Source organism: Sinocyclocheilus grahami, unplaced genomic scaffold (assembly GCF_001515645.1).
Source record: "Sinocyclocheilus grahami isolate Dianchi unplaced genomic scaffold, SAMN03320097.WGS_v1.1 scaffold182.1, whole genome shotgun sequence".
In the NCBI taxonomy this organism is placed as follows: domain Eukaryota; kingdom Metazoa; phylum Chordata; class Actinopteri; order Cypriniformes; family Cyprinidae; genus Sinocyclocheilus; species Sinocyclocheilus grahami.
The window spans coordinates 723273-746341 of record NW_015505361.1 but is presented as its reverse complement, the minus strand read 5'-3'; the positions used below and the strand labels follow the sequence as shown (position 1 = coordinate 746341).

The window sequence follows — 23069 nt, the reverse complement described above, 5'->3', positions numbered from 1 at the left end:
ATTTATGTGAACATACAGTCATAACTTTTGTTTTAGACAATACACTGCGTTTTAGACAAAGGAGGAACTTAAATAATATGACATATATGAAAAGAAATGACTGTGTAATTTACCTTCACAGCACTTCTATTTTTTTTTCTTTTTTGAGTTTTATTCATAGAGCACTTTCTAGAAATGTAGGAAATCATATGTTGTTACCCCACTGGCATGGGACTATTTGTTCATCACAGTGCTTGTTTCAGTGATTAAGTTTAGTGAAATATGAATTTGACGTCATGATTTTAAGGTGAACTCGTTTGAGTTATAAGAACATATCCAAACCCTGAAATAACACTTTGAAATAAAGTTTTTTATTTATTTATTTTTTACTTTTACCTTTTGTATGTCATCTTTAATGCAAAATTCTTACATCAAATAAATTAGAATAATATGACAATAGGCTGTTACCAATTAAATCAGTATTCAGTGATATAGAACCTGCGTCTGAAGATGCTTTTAGATGTATTTACACTTTAATGCTGATCAGACGGCTGTACGTACATTTACACAGCAATTACAAATGTATAATGAAATGAGATTAATGTTTTATACAACATTTTTAATACAGAAATATGAATAAAATGAAATGATACTTGAATTATGAAAGTAATATCACCACTAGGTGGCGGTAAGTCACTGTGTTAATTAAGGAGCCTTTTATTCAATCAATTTGTTCAAAATGATTCATTTAGGAATAAAATCAAGCGGCTGTCTATAATAATTGGTAATTGCATTGTTGTCTATAATAATGGGTTTTTCAAAGACTCTGATTCATTCAGGAATGATACACCACTCTATGCGCCTACCAGTCACACAACGGTTCTGTGACTCTGGTTTAGTTGGCAGAGAAAATAACAATTTTGTATGCCATCAGTTAGCTGGCCAATACTCAATATTAATTAAATAAACTCAGTTTATTGTCTAAAACTACCTATGTTCACATAAATTAATAGTGGTCTGTGCTTGTCTACAATACATTCTTCCCACGGTGCTGTGCATTGCGCAGCTTTGCCACACAGATTTTAATAGGTGGTTAGCTATAATAATTCAGGCGGTGCGCCAAAGATGTAGGCTAGTAGGTAGTTGTGAGTGCAGGTGCGAAGTAAATAAATATTTATGAGATAAACTAATATTTCACGGTTAGGTTGCAGAATTTATGCCTACACAAAAGAAAGCTCTGTCTAGGATCTGTCTCGATACGGTTTGTGTCAAACCATTCGTTAATCTGGCTGTTTGATGAAGAGAAAGAGATTAAATGTAGAAATAAACACGTTAAGAATCCATACAGGCGGAGGACTCTTATTATGATTTTTTTAGGACTATTAAATGTTTGGTTGACCAATCAGCGGAGAGGGGCGTTTCATTCCCGCCCACATGTAGAGATCGAATATTCAAGTTGTTTATTCGTTTTCTATCCCTGAACGTAAAAACGAAAGATTAAGCCAAATTCTTGATTTTTCGTTTTGTTTGAACAAATGAAAAAACAAAAAATGTGCCGTTTTTTTCCATTTTTCAGATTTCAATATTAAATTTAAAAAAATGAATGATCGGAAGATACCCTGATTATGTTTATCATCTCATTTTGTGAAACTTCCGCTTCAGAAAAAAGTATAGTGTAATGAGAAAGCAGAAGTGTGATTGATTAATATATCTTTTCTTCTTGCATGTTCTTCACCTGCATGTCGACCTGATGAAGATGATGAACCAGTTGCACCAATGTAAGAACACAATTTATGAACACCATAAATGAGTTTATTAACACGTGTCGTTACGATGCTGCAAAGTGTTTAACCGTACACATATGTCACGCAGAAAAACGAACTCCACGAACAACCACAAAGACAAAAACGTGCGACAGCGGAACGCCAACTGAGCCCACAGACCAACGTAGAAGAAAGCTGAAGGTTTACACTTTATGATTGAGTCTGGAGTTACAAAGCAGCATGCGAACGTTCCCTTTAGTCGACTAAATGCTTCCCCTTCCCGTTTCCAGATGACCAACTGCATATCCTGACCATACATATCCGAGGAGAGGAGACGCTCCTGGCGATTTTCAGCGATGCATATCCTGCCTCACGTGGAGAAGAAAACAACAATAACGACAGCATTACACTGGCAGAAACGAACAATAAAGACTGTCTTAAGTTTGCCTTATTCAGGCTCATGATCTGTGTGAATGTGGATGCTGACTGAACCATTCTGAAGGTGATGATGAAGATGATTTTACTACATGTGCTGTTAACGTTGCATTTGGTTCATTTATCATGCCCTCCTGCTGCACTAATTCTTTTTCATATCTACATGTTGTCTCGAATGCATGCAATAACATAATCGAATAAGATTCAGATATCGTTTTTCTATTGTTACTTTAAGTGGCGTTGCATCCAAATGAATAGCCAGTGTGTGTGAGAGTGTGTGTGTGTGTGTGTTTTTAAAGAAATTTAAATGGATAAAAAAGTAAGGAATCATTGAGATCTTTGTACAGTTTATCATCCAATAAAACAATACTAAAAGGAGGTGTTTTGTCTTAAACTAGAATGCAAGAACCTTTGTGAGTGGCAGAACAGTATTTAATCTTAAAGCTGATATTGTATTAAATGAAATGGATACATGTAACATTTATTTTCTAGAGTTATTTAGACGTCTCGTACATGTGGTGCTGTAAGTGTTCAAATATTACAATAGCATCTGTAAAAAGGAAAAGAATATATCTTTTTTTGTAAATGTCCTGTTTCTTTTTAGAGAAAAGATGATTCTTGTACAGCATGGCTATAATCCTATGCAATATGTATTCATATAGACCTACTGACAATTGTAAGGTGGGGCGGGTTTGTTTCATTTCAGAGAATAAAAAAGCTTTAACGGGACAGTTCAGAGATAAGGGTGCTTCGCATTTGAAATGCACTGCTGTAGTTGCATGACAACTCCTGATCAATACAGTGTGTGTCATCATGACAACGGACCAACATTCAAGGGAGGAAGTGGGTGGAGCTAAAGCCATTACAAACTATGTGAAACCAATTGTTTCCTTTTTCAGAATAAAGCTTCCAAAATACGTCAGTGTTTCTGTGTGATTCTATAGAAATGTGCTATAAATCACCCGCCTATTAACAAACTTTTGCCTTACTGATTTTATGTGAACATTTGACAAAAAATCATACTTTTAATTGTTTTTATGGGCGTTCTGTAAAGCCTATCTGACTTAGTAACCAATGGGGGCAGAGCTTAGCAAAGGTGTAACTGGATTTTAGAATTATTTACTGTATATACTATTATAGCATATATTCATAAATTAAATTTTTAGCTTCAGTTTTAGTCATTTTGTTATGCGCTTTTGTCATTTTTATTAGTTTATATTTTATTTTTAATTCAACTTTCATTTTTTATTTTAGTTTAGTAATTTTAGAGTAGCTATTTCAGTTAACTGGCAAGTTTAGGTGTTTCTTCTTATATTTAGATATCATTTCAATTAATGAAATGATTCTTAATAGTTTTAATTGTTATCATTTTAATACTTAAACTGGCTTTATTTCATTTAGTTGCCAAGGCAACATTTCTATTCTTTTTTTTTCATTTAAAATGTATTTTTTATTTCTGCTTTATTGCAGTTAATTTAATTATTTATAACAGTTTTAGTATTAGTAATTTTTATACTTCAGCTTATTTTCAGTTAGTTGCTAAGTAGCATTTCTATTTTTAAGATTTTTATAGGTTTTATTTGTATAATATTTATTTATTGTTTCAGTTAAATTTGTAATAGTTTAGTTCAATTAAAATTTTTCATATAATATTTATATTTTATTTCAGGTTTATTGCGATTAACAAAATTTTTATAAAGCTACGACTTATTTAAATTTGTTTTTTAACTTTGTTTTTCATCTAATACTTACCATTTATTTTATCTTCATTTCAGTAACATTTCTAGTAATTTGCACTTCAACTTATTTTATTACAATTAGTTGAAATCATTTTTTCAAGATTTTAGTGATATTTCTATTTTTCAGCTTGCTTGCAATTAACGAAAAGATTTTAGTTTTAATTGTTTTAGTTTTTGTTAACAACGACAGTGATTTTGAGAGCACACTCTACCTCATTCTTGCATCAGCTCTTTCATCTTCTTCTCGACTTCCTCCACGAAAGCAGGAAAACCAGAATCGAGCAGGCAGACGCGCAGAAGTGCCTCCAGGTCTCCAGAGGGCAGTGTGCACTGATGATACGCCATCGGCAGGGACAGCTCACGCTCACCCAGGAAGTACTGAAGAGGAAGAGATTATCATGTGCATGAAAAGTCAGTGTGCACTTCACAGATGACATCTCAGAGGTCAAATTAAAATATCACTGACTACAGCATCTAATGCAGTGACTCAACACCAGATACAGGCTGTCAGCTCAATGCAGATCCAGTGGTACCTGAGAAAGGTGTTTGATTGACAGCGGTCCCATGGCAACGGCAGGGGCTGCTTGTGCTGCATCTTCAGGAGCCTGAAGTGGAAACAGAAATAGATCCATTCATTATAGTCTCAGGATTCACACAGAGGGCCTCCGCAGCCGATCAATACCCTCATTACTAATTGAATGTCCTCATCCCTGGCAATCTTTCTCATCCTGCTGCGGGGCATCGCTGTCACTAACTATATTTTACACAGAGACTTTCCTTTGTGTGTTGGTGTTCCCTATATTTAGAGCATCAAGTCTTGTGTATTTACATTTCAGATTCACAAATAAGCAGTTCAGCTGAGGGTGGGAATATTTCTCTCACCTCACCCATTTATTATCATTATGTGGCAACAGCTCCACCTAGTGACGGAAATCCAAATTAACATTCATTATTAGTTAAATTAACTGCCCTCAAGATGAAATGAAAACTGAAACAAAAATGTATATTTTTAATAAATGTTCCTGGTCTTATAATGCAACCTTCATATTTGCATGATAAAATAAAGACAAGAAACATCAAAATATGATAACGTCTCAAATGATTTCTGCTGACTAACCAAAGGGAAAATAATATTAATGAATAAACCACAAGCCAATTCCATCATAATCCAAATCCTGTCCTACATTATTTCCTGATAAATGTTTGTTTGTCACATTACATTCTTTAAACATGTTGTACAAGTCATTTCAACTGTTTACAGCTTGTGTATAAATATTATGTGCAGTAAGTCCAGATAGATAGACTGAATGATTGATTGGTTGATTAACTTTCATAATTGTTCATCCAAATTGTATAACTTCTCAAATGATTTCTGCTGACTAACCAAAAGAAAAAAATCCTGTGCTGCATTGTTTCCTGTTAAATATTCTGATATATGTCACATTACATGCATTAAATGTGGCGCACAAGGCATTTCAACTGTTTATAGCTTGACATACATATTATGTACAGTAAGTCCAGATAGACAGATAGATAGATGAATTTCCATAATCTTGTACCAAAATACAACTTCTCGAATGACGCCTGCTGACTAAACAAGGAAAAAATTATATTAATTAATCAATAAAATCCCAAGCCAGTTGTGCCATGACTAATGATTCGGTTAAATTCTACCTTATTTCCTGCTAAATGTTCTGCTTTATATAACATTACATGCATTAAACGTGTCGCACAAGTCATTTTAACAACTGTTTATAGCTTGTTACTATTACGGTTTATAAATATTACGTACAGTTAGTTCAGATAGGTAGTTGCTGTTTTCTGCCCAAGGATTGTTCCTTTGGTGGTATGTTACCCGGTACTTACCGGGAAGCTCACCAGTAATTACCAGCCCGTTGATGTGACCTGCTAAAATGCCAAAGGACAAACCCACTGGCACTGTCACTTGCTCTTGCACTGCAACCTGCTCTAGTAGTACCTACTGTACACACCATTATTACCCTATAGTTTCCCTTTATATTAACAAACATCTTTTGAGAAGATGGATGGGTGGATGGAAAATAAGTCTAGTATTTCCAACCTGCTGCTGCTGTGTAGACGGTCCAGGTTCTGCAGGATCAGATGGAGCAGCAGGTGCAGGGGTGGTCAGATGCTCCTGGACAGGGACATAATCCTGCAGCCTCTCCACAGCCTTCCTGCAAACCTCAGCCGCTTCTGCCCGACTACTGCCATCAAACTGCAGTCGGATCAAACGGCTCTCACCCTTACAGACACGTGCAAAACAAAAACACAGAAGTACCACTGTAATCAGCTGTATTTTCATATCACGTATAAACAAGGTGTTCCTTAAAACATGCATTAGGAACATAAGACATTCAACACTAAATAAACTCAATTTCAGCTGAAAACAGCATCAATGTAATTGTACAGGTGCAAACACAAAACCACATTTGCACATGAACGATGCTCTGCTGTTTGCAACCAAATAACTTTAACAGGGACTGTTGTTTTCAAGAAATGCATCAGTATTCATGAAGCAGGGAATTATTGTTCAAAAAGACATGTTGGAGAAGAGATAATTAGCTTAATTAACAAGCCACAGATTTCGTCTTTGAGCTGTAAGTTGAAGGTCACTCGGAAGCAGTTTTTTTTTTTTTATTTGCATATTAAAATTGTTTATTGCTTTCAAGGACAAAGAGGCGGAGCCATCCTTCAGGACAAAATGCACGCATCACATCCTGTTGAGTGTATAAACTGCAGATCAAGGTATGGGAACATACTTCATTCATCAAATGCATAAATTTGAAACATCACAGAACTGCTTCTCACCTTCATTGTAATGTTGAACAGCAGACTGTCATATTTGTGCTGGATTTTCAGGAAGCTCTGTGCATTGAGCAGAGAAAAGCCCTCCTACGAAAAAAAAAAACACAAGAAAATAAGACCACAAATCACCATTATCCAGCAGAGACTCATTTAATAGGATTATATCAGGCTGAAAAACACATCATGTAAGCAGAGCAGCGTGAACCTGCCATCAGCAAACCTCCTCCAGTGTTTCTAACGCAGATTCAGAAACACTTAATCCAACCATAAACTGAATAATCAATTAATATTTTTACCAACTAAATTTTGTGCTGGGGAAAATGTGAATGTTTTTTTGTAAATGAAAAGGTTGCACGGATGTTATGTGTGGTATATAGATATATAATCAGGTTAGTCAATGCCTCTACATCTATAAAAGCATTGAGACATTGAGTACAAGGTATTTTGTGCTATTGCACAAGCATGTCAGAAGGGGGCTCTACTAACAACTTCAATGCATGATTGTCATGTTCACCTCACAGGCAATATGCAACCAGGAACCATATCAACATTCATTCTGGTTCTAATACGGCTACTTGCTACTACTACTAAAGGTTCTACAGCAAGAACAAACGGGGAAACTTTCCCCTCATTTCATGCAAAATCAAAACTAGAATTATTTTCTTGGATTTATCATAAATCACTTAATGATCACTTGATACTTGAAGAAAGTGCAGTGACTGAATAAACTACATAATTCTACGGAGTTAAAGTACATACTTTAAACTAAAAACAGATTTTTACTCTCTGCAGAAAAATGCTCAAAGAGGATAAGATTCAAATTAATATCTTTGCTTGTGAAATATCGCATCAGCGTTGCACGGCATTGTTTTTTGCATCTGGTTTGGTGTGCAAGCAAAAAATGACTGGATTGTGTTTAGAACAAAAACACGATCTATTGCTACTACTACTAAAGGTTCTACTCAAGTGGGTATAGTTAACGTTTTACAGCAAGAACAAACGGGGAAACTTTCCCCTCATTTCATGCAAAATCAAAACTAGAATTATTTTCTTGGATTTATCATAAATCACTTAATGATCACTTGATACTTGAAGAAAGTGCAGTGACTGAATAAACTACATAATTCTACGGAGTTAAAGTACATACTTTAAACTAAAAACAGATTTTTACTCTCTGCAGAAAAATGCTCAAAGAGGATAAGATTCAAATTAATATCTTTGCTTGTGAAATATCGCATCAGCGTTGCACGGCATTGTTTTTTGCATCTGGTTTGGTGTGCAAGCAAAAAATGACTGGATTGTGTTTAGAACAAAAACACGATCTAAAAACTTTGAAACACATTTTTGATGTAGAGCTTTTTTTCAGTTTGGAAAATGGAAATGTCTGTAAACTTCTTATATATAATGAAACAGGGTTGTTCAGATTATAAACTCATATCCATGACTGGAAGCCGGTCCCTGCTCTCAAAATCACCCCGTGCTTTGCTCTGGATGGGCACGCTGCCTCATTTGGCTCCGTTGTTCTGCATGAAAGCTGGAAATGTGACTCATTCTCCAAATGCAGCTCCCCGGCTCACCACGAGGAGCCAGAGACTGTTGTGTCCCCGAGTCCAAGATTGAGGCTTATTGTTGAGAGATATCCGAAGCACTCAGCCTGGCAATCCCAAAGGGACAGCGACAGGCCCAGTGGGACGGGAAGGGGATTATGCTGTTCTTTCTGCGGGTGGAAAGAAATACGGTCAAGCTCTTATGATGGGCTCAGCGGAACCTGCGCTATCCTGACCCTGCACTTAAAGCCTGATGGGAAGAAGAGTGTCAAAGGCTTAGAGAGTGGCATTTCATAAACAGCCCAAAAAAAAAACATTTTCATTGGTCACTAGACAGATCCTATGTGTTTTCATATAATCTTACCATGAGTTCCTGGCCTTGAGATACTAGCAGATGACCAGAGCCCAGAATATTCAGCTCCAGCTGGCCAGCGCTTTCACTGGACTCGAAAATCTGAAAGAAACACAAATTAGAAACTAGTTTAGAACAGAATCTAACAGGGACTTGGGATGAACTCTGTTTCCACCCAAAACACCCAGAACACCCTAGACATCATATAGCGACAGTCTAGTGATGGGAAGTTCGGATCATTTTACCGACTCTGACCTTTGAGTCTCGTTCAGCAGAAATTATTTCATTTACAAGCTTCCTTACAAACGGGTGCATAGTTATTATTATCATCATTATTATAATTATTATTTACTCTTAGTTACGTGATGCGTTTCTGGTCTCAAAATGTAGCTTTTTACTTCTTACAGTTTATAAATGTGTGGATTTCTGTCATTATGGTTCTTTTCCATAACACTGAATGTTGTAACAAAGGAAATAAAGAGTTGGTTATTATTATTAAGTCTCTTTCCGGCTCAGACTGCATTGGTTAAGCTTAAGGGGCTGTCACGTGATGAACGAATGACTCGGAAAACCAGAAGGTGAACTACTTGACTAACTCCAGTACAGAACCTATATGATGTTGCGCATGCGCGACTGAACGAATCACTCCCCGAGACGACTCGTTCTTCCCGAGTCACATTAAAGATTCGTTCCAAATGAACGAATCGTTTAAGAACGACCCAAAACTACAAGTCAACAATTTAATGGTTGAGCAAACAACACTAACACTGTCTTTAAACAAATCTATTTTAAAATTATTGATTTTATTAGCAGTAGCCTACTAATAGTTATCTTACCAACTTGTTCTACTCATTAAACTTTTGTTTTTTTTCAGAGTTTCGAAGAAACAACAACAACTCGTGGTTGAAAACGAATGCGGTTTGCTTTTTTCCCCACTCTGAGATGTCTGTATGAATAAGAAATTAAAACATTTCACTCATAACACGCAAATGTCCCGTTTTTCTTTCCGTAAAGGGCAGGACTTTCGCTCATGTCTCACCTTCCATGCGCTGATAACGTTAACGTTACTAACGTTACTACCTACGGGGAGAAATCGACCGTAGCGTCGCAGTTTCCAAACACAAGCGGAGATCGTCGTGTCTCTCGAATGTTCTCTGTACGAAGAATCACTCTCCATGTCCGCGTTTACTTATTTTCCCGAAAATTAAGCGCGTAAAACGGTTGAAAAAAGGCTGAGGCGGATTGACGGTTAATATTTAAATCGCGTAGCCTCAGTGTTGTCACTTTTCAGACTACCCTAGCAACTCTTCCAAAAGCACCTAGCAACAAATTTAGCTATTTTTTTTAATTTATTTGGCAGCTTTTAGCAACTTTTGATAAGTGACTCAAACGATAAAAAGGCACAATTTACCATTTAAATTACACTAAAAGAGGAAATCAAAGATGCCTAGCAGTACACACATTACAGGAATTAAGTTAGCTGCTATTTGCAATTGTTTAATAGTAATAATAATTGAATAGTTATTTTTCATTTATGAGACACTTTGTTAGTAGCTTGATTGTTGATGAGTTCTCACTGTAAGAAAAATATGCAGAAAAATGGAAACGGTGCTAGTAATTTTCCAAGACATTATCCGTTATCCGTTGTAACCCGAAAACACAAAATACAACGCGTAATTAAAAATGCATGCAGGTACAAAAACCTGTGGAAAAATCAATCCAGAAAAGTCCTTCATATTAACGCAGTAGATTGTGCATAACTGTTTTACTTTTCTTAGAGTGCGGCATACTAACTAACTACTAATAAACTGCTTTAAAGTATAAAACTTAGATCGTTCAAAAATGTGTACGTTTTCGATAATTCTATGAATTTAAAAATTTACAATATTATATTATGCATTTATATTGCTACGAACGAATCTAAATTAACATATATAAAATATATATCTGTCTTTGCTGAGATTTGACAATTTAGCATCGTGATTACGTAATGACGTCATCGCGCAATGTCATCTTTTAGCAACTGAAAATTAGTTGGCAACACGGCGTAGCCTATTAGCGTAACAGTAGTGCGCGTGCGTCAACATTTTCAACGTCGAATCTTATGTTAGTCAGAAAATGAAAATAATGTGTTTTAGTGTAAATTTGGTTTAATAATGTAATATTACGTTTTGAAATTACCAATTCGTTATAATTTGAGGAACTACATGTATTAAAACGACAACGTGTATAAAGCAGTGGTTTAATTCGTATAAATCTAACGTTATTTTCCTCTGGGTTACTGACACCGGTCTCTAAAAATAAAAAATTAATAATCTGACAATGTCATCTGAGTCGAAAAAGCCACTCTAAATGTTGGTTTTGTGTAAAATGCGTGAAGAGAACCTTAAAGGGTTATAGTCCAAATGTATTCAGACACCTTCAGATTTTCTCACAGTATCACAGTTTATTCATAGGCTAGTTTAGAAAATGGTAATAAAATATGACGAGCTCAAGAGTTAAACTGAGTCAATACAAACTCATCTTGATAATGTCAGATCACTTTGATAGAAAGGTAGGCTATGTAACAAAACACGGTCAGCTCAAAGTGTCAAATCTAATTTTTGGTCCCAAATTTTTTATCTGTTTTACTGGAAGTCCACTGTATGAAGAATTTTTGTTGCAGTTGTGATCAAATTTTAACTTTTTATAATCTGACAATGTCATCTGAGTCGAAAAAGCCACTCTAAATGTTGGTTTTGTGTAAAATGCGTGAGGAGAACCTTACAGTCCAAATGTATTCAGACACCTTCAGATTTTCTCACATTATCACAGTTTATTCATAGGCTAGTTTAGAAAATGGTAATAAAATATGACGAGCTCAAGAGTTAAACTGAGTCAATACAAACTCATCTTGATAATGTCAGATCACTTTGATAGAAAGGTAGGCTATGTAACAAAACACGGTCAGCTCAAAGTGTCAAATCTAATTTTTGGTCCCAAATTTTTTATCTGTTTTACTGGAAGTCCACTGTATGAAGAATTTTTGTTGCAGTTGTGATCAAATTTTAACTTTTGGACTAATTTTACAATTGAAATATTGCTGCAGTTATGATCATTTTTACAAATATTTTTATACTATTGCAGTTATGAACAAATTATTGGAACATTGTTGCAGTTGTGATCAAAGTTTTATTGTTAAAGCTCCATATTGAACATTAAAAGCTGAAGAAAAAACAGAAAATCTCATGTAAAGTGACAGCAAAACGCTGTATTTTTAATTACGGAAAATTACTGTTATTTAATGTAATTACCGTTTATTTAACGGTAATTTTCCGGCACCCCGGAAATTTTACCGTTTTTTTACGGGATTTTTTTTTACAGTGTACTGTACAGACGTGAATTTACTTTTCCTTCAGCCTGAGGTTTATTCATTACACTTTTTGGTGTGAAAGGGCTTTTATATTTGCTATAAATAGAACTTCTTATATTAAAAACAATCAAGCCCTGCTCATATTTAAAAGGTAACGCGAAAGTAACGCAAAAGTAATATAACGCATTACTTTCCATAAAAAGTAACAAAGTAACGTAATTAGTTACTTTTTTTAGGGAGTAACGCAATATTGTAATGCATTACTTTTAAAAGTAACTTTCCCCAACACTGATAATATGTCACAGTTTATTTTATTTTGTTATCCTCACTTAGGCCTACATAAATGAACTATAGTGTCCTGCACCCACTAGTAAAAAAATTATAATAAATAAATTATACGTGGTGTGTGAATAATTTTTGGTTAGACTGGGTGTGTGGGACCTGGCTGGCACTGAGTGGGTGGGCTGAGCTGCCGCTCTCGCTTCTATGGCAACCCGACAGATCAGCATCAGCATGAATATTCACGGGAGCAGAGCGAGTCGGGACGCGGCGCAAGGCGGTGATGTGGGCTACTCGATCGCGGGCGTTTGCTTGTGATTGACACCCGACGGGGGTCCTCCTGAGGGTCCGTGACCTCCGCGCCGCGGATCTGCAATTCCTCAGACTTTCTTTATACGTGCTCGCAGAGCAACACAGTCAGTGCCTTGAAGCTGGAGACCACTGGATCAGGCGAAGCTGGGCAGCCAGGTAGCCTAATGCGCCGTGGCATGTGCTTGAGCGAAAGACAGGTGGGTTTGACCCTTCAGACTATTCGGGTTTTGGTGCACAGGGATTTGTGGCAATAATTACACCCGAATTGGATTCGTTTGTCATTGAATTGATCGCGCACCCGTTTCAATGTCATAATGGACAGGTTGCATTCGTCCATGCGTAAAAGGCTCTACAGTTTGCCACAGCACATCGGGCAGAAAGCGTCCATCATGGGTGATGCAGAAGACGCCGACAAGGACACCCGGAGGAAGAGCATCCGGATGAAGCCCCTGCCTTCCGCCGGAGCCCTCGGGGAGACCAGAAGTGGAGAGTGCGTGATCATGGAGACGGACATCGGGAGACCCGTAAAGACCAGCTCCAACGGGGACTGCCGGAGGTTCCGAGGCAGCCTTTCTTCCATCACCAGTAGGCACGTCCACGACTCGGATGTAGCGGAGGAGAGGCGTCTGATCACGGAGGGAGAAGTCACTCCGAGCGAGGAGAGCCCTCCTGGAGCCGCGGGCGGCGGTGGCGGCGGCGGGGGAGAGGATGTCGCCGGTGCGAGCCAGCAGCAGCAACCGGGCGTCCCGGATCAGCAGGCTGGCTTTATAAAGCTGGAGGACATCGAGCAGATCCTGCCTGACGACGAGAGGTACTTTCAAGCGGGCTTCATGCACAGGCAATTCGGGTCGATGCTGCAGCCCGGGGTCAACAAGTTTTCCCTGAGGATGTTTGGGAGCGAGAAGGCGGTGGAACGGGAGCAAGAACGGGTCAAATCAGCCGGCTTCTGGATTATTCACCCCTACAGTGATTTCAGGTAACCAGTTCCGTGTCCCTCCGAAACACTGCTCTCTTTACACCCGTGCATGGGGGGGAAATAATGTAGTTGGACTGACCCAAAATAGCATGTAATGAGGGTTCAATTTAAAATGTATTATTTGTTAGAAACTGCCTGCTATTTTAATAGTGTCAAACCATTATCGAAGAAGAAGAAAGCAAATGAAAGGCTATAAAGAGAGAGCCATGATTGATGCACTCTTAAAAATAAAGTTTTTTTATTGTCAGGTTCCATGAGGAACCTTTAACATTTCCATTGCACAAAAGGTTCTTTATAGTGGAAAAAGATTCTTTAGATTATTAAAATGTTCTTTACACTAAGAAAAAAAGTAGTTCTTTTAAGAACTGGTCACTAAAACATTCATTGGGAACCAAAAATGCTCCATATGGCATTGCTGCTAATGTTTATTTTTAAGAGTGCGTCTAAATTAGCTATTTTTAAAGGTGTATCAATGGTATTAATGCTTTTAAATAGTTACAGTTACATATATTTAACTCCATAAAAATATCAGATTCCATTTCAAAGTCAAATGCCACTGACAAATTGGCAGCCAAAAAAAGTCAAAAACATTTCAGAAAAATATTTTTCTTCTTCTTCTTCCAAATGTGCCATTTTGCAACATACCAGGCAAAAGCTCTCCCAGCTGACAGTAGAAGTGCATTAGCTGCTTAAATTTTACATGAAATCCAGACACTCTCTCTTTATTAATTAAGACGTGTCCTTGGGGATGACATTGACTCTATAGGTTTGATATGCTCATATACACAGGTTTGTGCACATTTGCCTCAGGCTTCATTAGTGATTATATGAGTGCATGAAACTGTAATCATGCTGTGATCATGAAACCCTTCAAAAAAAGCTAACATTAGTTCATTTCTAATTACCTGCCATCTATTTTGCATTCACAAGCTGTCTAACAGGCTAAATGCATATTCACAAACGCTGTGTGCCATTGATGTCTGTGATTGGGTTGAATTTACACACTGTTTTCATTCATGAATTGGTAGGGTAACATGTGCGACACAGGGTTAACCGCTAACCCAACCCCCTCCGGAGACACGACTGCTGTTTGCCTTGTTTACCTATTGATCCCGAGATGATGCTTTTATTCTGCTCGACATTATGAGATTGCAGCGTTGTTCCTGGAGGATATGAAAGGCAGTGTGGGAATAGACTGATAGAATATGAGGTTGCTGTGTTTGTGTGTGTGTGTCAATGCTGAAAGAGGAAGTTTGTTAACTCTTTACCTAATACTTGACACTCAATTTCAGGTGTAACAAGGAGTCTGCAAATATTATTATGCATTTTAACTTTGGTTACAATTATTTATGAAAAAATATAATGCATTATATTGTACATTATATATATCTTTATAATGCATCATACATGAGGGCTCTTGCTTATTGTTTCATTGGCATCCTCGCTATGTTTTATAATTGAAAGTTATGGAGGATACATTGCAGTTTGATGATCGAGTGGAGATGAGAGGATGTCTTATTCCACATTTTCCCTGATATACCTAAATAATCTGAGAGTGTTTAAAGGAATATTTCCCCAAAAATGAAAGTTCTGTCATTATTTACTCTACATTATGTTGTCACTGTTATTTTTTCAATGCAAACCATTTTTGAAGAACCTCTCCTCAGCTTATTATGGATAATCTTCCTGTCCGCTGCAGCTATGGCATCTCATTTGTTCACTTGAGATGCTTATTAGAACCAGCACTGTCAAGAACCTCAAACCTGGTTCGTTGCACTGAATGAGATTGTGAATGAGATTTCAGAGCTTCGGTGGAGGGGAAGACTATTATGGAACAGACCTGTGTAAAGATTCATGTTTTATCTTTCACAGAAAAAAACAGCATATAAATAGTGACAGATTTAGCATTTTTGCCTGAACTGTTCCTTTAAGCGCACTGTATTACAGCTCTTTTATAGGCATGCAGGTATTCTCACATTGTTGCTGTGGCACAGATAATAATATCGTTGCTTCTCTCCCTCTGAACACAATAGACTTAATTTCCAGCGCTGATTACAGGCCTAATCTCCTCCTGCATATACCTCCATAATTACCACAGCAAGGTCACACACCAGAGCATCGTTACTGGAGATAAAGGCCACACAGCATTCTTAAAACTGAGCCTGGGATATTTCAGTGACCCCTATTCGTTCTGTAGCAACACACAAATAACACTATTAAGTTGAAGAACAACAAGAGACATGATACAATATTGCATTAAGGTTTAAAATTTAATATAGTTTATTTATTTATTGTAAAAGGTGCATGAAAAAAAATTATATATTTTTTTTATTTCATGCACATTTATAATTCAGTGCCTTAAATACTGAAAAATTATTTGTACAACTATAAAGAGAAATAAAAAATAACAATAAATAGCAAAGCAATATTTAGTATTTAATATTTTGTGTGTTTATGGTATTTCATACATATTGTTAATTCAAAGTGCTTTACATACTGCAAAATGATTAAAAATGATAAAATGTGCATGAGAAATAAAAAAAAATTGCTGGAAAATTAATATAATGTATTTGTTTATTATACACATTGTTAATTCAAAGTGCTTTACATACTGTAATATGATTACAAAAAGGTGCATCAGAAATAAAAATAACATTAAAAAGAAAGACATACTTAATATAGTTCATATATTTTGTTTATTTACTGTATTTCATACACACTGGTAATTCAAAGCGCTTTGCATACTTTAAAATTATTTTTTACAAATCTTAAAAGGTGCTTGAGAGATAAATAACTAACAAGTAAGAAATAAAAATGTTTAAAAAGAAATTAGAAGAAAAAGTAAAAGTAGTCCGTTTTTAATTTTGATTTTATTTATTTGATCAATACTTGAATATTGAATCAAATATAATTGTATTTAAGCAATATCACTTTTTTAATTTTTTACACTGAATATCTTCACTCTTGTAACTCCACATGTTGAGCTGTTATATAATTGTTGTCACTCTTCAGCATCTTGGATTTGTTTACTGAATTTGTCGTAGTGTATTCTGAGATTGCTTCTGTGATCAGCACGTGGTGATACCTTGCAGTTTGTTCGAACCAGCGGTATGTTGTTGCTTACATTTTAGACGGCTTTTGCCACTTTAAAATGCTGTCTAGGTAGGCAGCTAACTACTGTAGGTTTTGCAACAGAGCTTCTCTGGTCCCTCCTCTATGGCATCAGCCCATTCTTTACACAATACACTCACCATCACTTCCAAAATTATATATATATATAATTTCATTTAACGTTTATTTTATTTCAAACAACAAGAATGTTTTTATATTGTTTTAAATGTTAGTTTCAATTTTAGATAACTACTGTATAATAACCCTGGTTAAAATGAACGCTTGGCAAAATCCTTTTTGCACATTAATATAATCAGTTTTAGTAGCAGAAACACTAATGTTGTGTACCTGCATTACCTACGGTTCCACAAAATAATTATAGATTAAGTGCATGTTGCCTGTTAGTATTTTTCCATGCTCACTAATAGAATTAATGTAATGGACAGTGGACACCGTAATGCGTGACTGTGTGTTGCAAGGGCCACATCTACAGTATAAGACGTGTTATTTACTGATATGCTAGTGAGGCTGACAGAAGAGAAATGATGTTATGACAGATCAGGCAAATGCATTTATACAGTGAATTAAAGCACAGGAAGTTCTATAAGTGATGGTGATCAGTAGCAGGAAAGAAGAGCTTGTGTGGCTTCATTGCTGGATACTGAGACGTTGCTGCATGTCACTTGAGGCTTCAGGCATTATCATCTCAGTTATTGAATAATATGAGTTGTGCAGGACAGGAAGAGATCAAGTGGATGTTTTCTGAGAGCAAAAATGGCACTATAATCAAATCTATAGTCACGTTTCTAACTCTAAAGTATTTTCGTATCCTGTATTTATCTTATCCTGGCAAACTGAGCGTTTAAATCAGAGAGGAACGCCTTAGTTAAGATAGAATTGATTTTTCTATAGTGCCCTACATTTTATGCATTACGGTATCTATCTTTTTAGTATTTATGTAACATTTAAGTACATTTAAATTGAGACATTTAACATTTAGATTTTGTTAGTTTTAATATCGGCATCAGAAGTGCCTTTCACTAATTTCTTTAAGTTTGTTTTTTAATTGTACAGCATTTTTGACTCAGCATTTTTTTAAAAATTGATGGTTCACCCAATAAATTAAGTTTCTGTTATCATTTACTCTCCATCATGTTGTTTCAAACCTGTATGGCCAGGGCTGCGTTTCTCGATAACGACTGATCTTACCGCTTAAGAGCATTTTCTATGAGTCAGTTTACGATTGTTCGTTATTGTTTCACGTGTGTTTCCCAAAAATGCACTTAACACAATCGCACGTAGCTGTGCTTTAAGTGCTACTTAGGAGTCGCTATCCGTTTGTCAAGTGCTGAAATGTCACCTTATAGAATGGCTCATAATTGTAGTACACGCTCGTTTATTGAAATGTTAACCTAATGCTGTGTAATGCCGAGACAACTCGGATATAATAACTATAATACAATGTTATATTATATTATTATATTATAGTTATACGTATAATATTATACTTTATATAAAAAAGATATATTATAGTATAGAATATCTATATAGAGATGTTATTTCCGGGTCTAATACATGGCTGGTTTTCGTGCACGTCAAAGTCATTGACAGATTTTTTTCCCCAGTCTTTGAAGCATATTTCCTACATCTTTTATTCAATTTTTTTGTTCAGTCATTTAATTTAGATGTGTATTTCAATTTTTCTGCCCTTTTTAATTATTTCATTTATAAATAATTTTTTTTTAAAAGAGCATCCCTAATAAAGTGTACAATAAAGTACAATCAAAACCTTATATTATAATCACATTGCACTTGAATAAAGTTAAAGGTGTAATCTTCCGATTGTCCTGCAGGTGACCGCATAAATCTGTCTTCTTACGATGCACTTAGAGCGATTACTCCAGAGCACTCATAGATATATTGATTGATTGTGATTTAAAATGTGATTTAAAAAAATAAGTAGTTAAATAATTAAGTAGTTTTAAGTAATTAAACGTATTTTAGAAAAATAATGTGATAGTAATAATTTATTTTACATTATAGCTGTAGAATTAATTTCTTAATTTCTTGTATTTCAAACTATAAACCATCAAACCTTTATTTTGATGCACGCTTCTCATTAGCAGTATGGGAAAATGTTTGGTGCATGTTGCGTTCCCAAATGGATGTTAAAGCAACACAAACTTTTATTGGTGGAACACAGAAAACGATATTTTGGACACTGAAGCGTTCTTCAAAATATCTTCTTTTGTGTTCCACCGGAGCATAGTCAGACAGGTTTGGGTGAGTAAATGATACCCACTAACCCATTAACTTTGCATTCATAATGCATCCTGGGGGTTAAAAATGCAGTCTTGAGGACCTTGAGAGGGAATGAGAAAAAACATTTCACATGTTTTTGTGCTGAAGATGTTGTTAATCCATCACAGTCTAACAAGCCGAATCTGTGAGCACAATGGACATGAGCAATCGTTAGGGGTTAATTTGGTCTGATGAGTCTTTCCACTAATTCCACCTCTATTGCTCATCTCTCTTTCTCACACACAAACTTATCTTTCCATCCCTTTGTTCATCCTGCACAACCAGCCGCACGTCTCCCAAAAGGGACTTACCTTCACTGCAGAAAATAAGAAGGAAGTCATCTCTCGCTGGTTTATTTTCTCTCTCTATCTCTTTCTTCAGATCTGGTTGAATTCATTAAAGCAAAGTGGAGCAGCTTTAGAATACAGAATGCACATTAGAGTTTGATGTTCAGACAGAGACTCTGTGGTTTCAGAGCAGCAATGCTTTCCGGATAAAATGTTCTTTTGTCACACTTTTGCATCGTCTTCTTCATCTGTTCTTCACAGGGTTGGTTTTATTCCAGTAGAGATGTCTGTGCACAGGTCTGTGTGATTTTGTACTGAGAGTGACTAAACCAAACCAAAGTGATCAGCACACTACAGATCCCTTGGAAAAAAAATTATTGATGGCATTAATAGCCTGACTATCTCGCTTTCACTCACTCGTTTTGTTCCAATGTGCCAAATTAGCTTTTTATTCTGCTTCATCTGATGTGTATGACCTTAAATTGACCCTTTCCCCCATTTTGTATAATAACTTATAATACATAATAACATAAAATAGCGCCACCACTTAAACAACTTTCTTTTTTCAACTTTTCACACTTTTGATTCCATTGACCCTCAAATATTCTATTATCGCTACAATATAAAAACAGGAATATATTTTCATGTATAAATGTTTTTGTATAATTTTTTATATACTGAAACTATGTGTGTCAATAGAGGAAAAAATTATAATAAAATTCTAATTTTTTTGCTAATTTTAGCTTTCTTGTTGCATTTTTATATTATTGAAATATTATTATTTTAACAATAATTATTATTATTTAATACATTATTGAAAAAAATGCTTTTTAAGTTTTTTTGGCTTATTGCATTATATTATTAAAATATTATTTTAACAGCAACAACAAGAACAATGATGATAATGATAATAATAATATAGGTCTTGAATTCTGATATTCATTATTTTCATCATTTAATCTTTTCCAATGTATAAAATCGAGTAAAACGGGTTGTGAATTTCATTTCATGTTGGCTTTAAGAATATTAAGAACATTAATGCAGAACAGTTTGTTGATAAAAGCCATCCATAATATTTAGGTTGACTCAAAGAATTGATAAATATATGAATTTCAGTGTGATGAGACAGATGCTGGTTTAATTTGTTTGTAGGACAGGAGTAATTGGTGTAGAAGCTGAAGGGTTTGCAGTGCTCTTGCACTGGATGATTATGTACAGTACACACACACACACACACACTCGACTCATGGCTCAAATGACAGTGTCTGATCCTCTTCCCGGGTTTTGATTGCACTTGATTGTTGGCTGCGTTTCTCTATTGATTTGTTTGGGTCTTGCAGGTTGGCACTCGTGTCCCGCACCTGAATTATTTGCAAATGAGACGAGACGGACCGGCCCCATATACCTGCTCACGCACACGTATCATAGTCCAACAGGGACTTTAGACAGTGTATTACAATGCTACAGGGCACAGCTGATTCTCATAAACATACGACCGCCCACATTTGCATAATACCTATTCCCTATTCAGTATTCAGCAGCCCTAATGAAAGACAGTGTCGAATATGTCAGTATGTAGAGGTTAGGCAATCATAAAGATCATTTACTTACAGAAGTCTGTTTAACTTACGCACAAAACTGTGTTCAGTTCACTAGGAAGTGGTCACTACTCCTTACACACTCAGTAGAGGATATCTGTAGAAGTTCACTTCACTTGAAACGAGTTTTTCATTTGGCTGGCCTGCAAAATTATTAGACACAGACTCCATATTTAATATGCATATAGAAGTGTATGCTGATTGCAATGCGGAAGCTGAACACGTGTAATGTTGTCTTGGAGTAACAGCATAGTGGACTTCAGCTCAACATACCTTTTTTGTGTCTCATGATATAAAGTCAAATCATGCATCATTATTCTGATTATATATGCTTGTTTTTCATCCTTTTTCTTCTTGTCATCCTTTTTCATCCTTTTTTCATCTTCTGCATCTTCATCCTTAATCATCATCCTTTTTCTAGTTTTCTCTTTCTGCTTCTTATTTTCTCTTCTTCTGCTTTCTCTTTTTCTTCCTTCATCTGCTTTTTCTTCTTCTTTTTCTGAATCAGCTTATTCTACTTCTCCATTCTTCATTTTCTTTTGTCCTTCTTTTCTTGTCTGCTTCTGCTTGTGCTTCTTCTCTCTTCTGCTGCTTCCTTTTATTCTTCACTTCATCTTCATCTTCCTTGTTCTGTTTCTTTTCTTCTTCAGTTTTTCTTAAATTCTACTTCTTTTTCTTCTTCTGCTTCTTCATTCTTCTTATTCATCACTCTTTTCTTTTCCCTTTCTGCTTTTTATTTTCTCTTCTTCTGCTTTCTCTTCTTCTTCCTTCGTCTGCTTCTTCATCCTTCATCTTCTTTGGCCTTCTTCATCAACCTTTCTTCTTTTCTTTTCTTTTCTTTTCTTTTCTGCTTTTGTTTATTCTTTCACACCGTTATGCTTCCTTTTATTATTCTGCTTCTTCATCATCTCCTTCTGCTTCTTCTGCTCCTTCTTTTCTCTTCTTCTTCATTTATTTTCTCTTCTTCATCATCCTCTTCTTCTGTTTCTGTTTCTCATGCTCCTTCTTCTTCTTCTTCTTCTACAATAATGAATGTGAGTGTTACATATGATCCAAACCATCTCATGATGGAAGGCGCTTTTGTGGATTTCTTTTTAAAATAGTTGGCTTATGTACAGATGCGTTAGACGGACATTGTTGGCCATTTAATGTCTGTGTTTTTGTTAAATAAAGCACTGTTCATTTTTAAGGAGATCATTATTAACAAATTGAATTCTTAAAAAGAAGAAGAATGTAATGTCTTTAATGTAAAAATTTACAAAAAAATGCTGAAAGAGTGACCGACTCCTGGTGCTCTAATTCTGTGAAGGTAAAGTGGGAATTATCGAGTGTCCTGGATGGACTGAAAGTGGGGTAATAAAAAAGGCCACCAATATCAGGAGCACGCAGCACAGCGGATTATTACAACACAATTTATTTAATGGAGGGATAGGGATGCGCTGCTGATGGGACGATAAGAGACAGAGGGGAGGGATAGAGGGATGGCGTGATTAAAATAATGCTGGCGCGGTGACCTAGGCTCACTTACAGAGAGGTTAGCGAACGGGAAACACGCCAACGCCGCTCGCCTTCTAATGCTTTTGGGTTTGAGGACTGTGTCCTTCGAAGTGCATTTGCAGTGTTTTTCTTCACATTTCACTGAGCATGCAAAGACTTTGTGTTAAAGGGTTATCAAAGGGGTCATATGATGCTGCTAAAAATAACATTATTTGGTGTATTTGGTGTAATGAAATGTGTTTATGTGGTTTAAGGTTAAAAAAACACATTATTATATAAAACACATGCCCCGCCTTTCTGAAACACGTCAATTTTTACAAAGCTCATCGGTCTGAAAAAGCAAGGTGTGCTGTGATTGGCCAGCTATCCAGTGCGTTGTGATTGGCCGAATACCTCAAGCGTGAGACGGAAAGTTTACGCCCCTCACCATACTGTTGATGCCGTGTCAGGTTGGAGCGATGATTCAAAAACATGAAAACCCATTATAAACGAGGCATTCGTTGCATCCAGTGGGGACATAATTATGGATTATAATGACTTATACTGTCTTTTTACGCGTTGCGTTGAATCACGCCGCGTAAACATAAAAGCATGTCTGCATTTGTGATCGGAGAAATGACAAACAACAAGCCCTACTCTACACTGCCCAAAAAACTTGCTTTAAATATATAAAATATAAAAACTCTTTAAATATAAAAAACGTACTTACAGTCTG

General features: G+C 36.0%; 3 protein-coding genes across 4 annotated transcripts in view; 2 read left to right on the top strand and 1 right to left on the bottom strand.

The window, feature by feature from the left end:
- LOC107594373 (neuroplastin-like) overlaps positions 1-3084 on the top strand; it is a 45075-nt gene extending 41991 nt beyond the window's left edge. The window contains exons 7-9 of one of the 2 annotated variants that reach the window (XM_016284390.1): positions 1748-1757; positions 1852-1943; positions 2033-3084. In XM_016284390.1, coding sequence (XP_016139876.1) covers positions 1748-1757; positions 1852-1912 — 71 coding nt within the window. In that variant the 3' untranslated portion in view covers positions 1913-1943; positions 2033-3084. Of the gene's footprint in view, positions 1-1735; positions 1758-1851; positions 1944-2032 lie in introns of both variants that reach the window. The other variant, XM_016284389.1, reaches the window with a different exon arrangement.
- Positions 1-9818, bottom strand: part of LOC107594375 (meiotic recombination protein REC114-like) — a 21139-nt gene extending 11321 nt beyond the window's left edge. Inside the window, exons 1-6 of the mRNA XM_016284391.1 lie at positions 9681-9818; positions 8654-8743; positions 6746-6829; positions 5997-6179; positions 4450-4521; positions 4129-4294 (exon numbers count right to left, since the gene is read on the bottom strand). Of these exons, the coding sequence (XP_016139877.1) occupies positions 4130-4294; positions 4450-4521; positions 5997-6179; positions 6746-6829; positions 8654-8743; positions 9681-9818 (732 nt within the window). The 3' untranslated portion in view covers position 4129. The remainder of the gene's footprint in view (positions 1-4128; positions 4295-4449; positions 4522-5996; positions 6180-6745; positions 6830-8653; positions 8744-9680) is intronic.
- Positions 9819-12781: 2963 nt separating this feature from the next.
- LOC107594389 (potassium/sodium hyperpolarization-activated cyclic nucleotide-gated channel 4-like) overlaps positions 12782-23069 on the top strand; it is an 88076-nt gene continuing 77788 nt past the window's right edge. Inside the window, exon 1 of the mRNA XM_016284410.1 lies at positions 12782-13560. Coding sequence (XP_016139896.1) covers positions 12899-13560 — 662 coding nt within the window. The 5' untranslated portion in view covers positions 12782-12898. The remainder of the gene's footprint in view (positions 13561-23069) is intronic.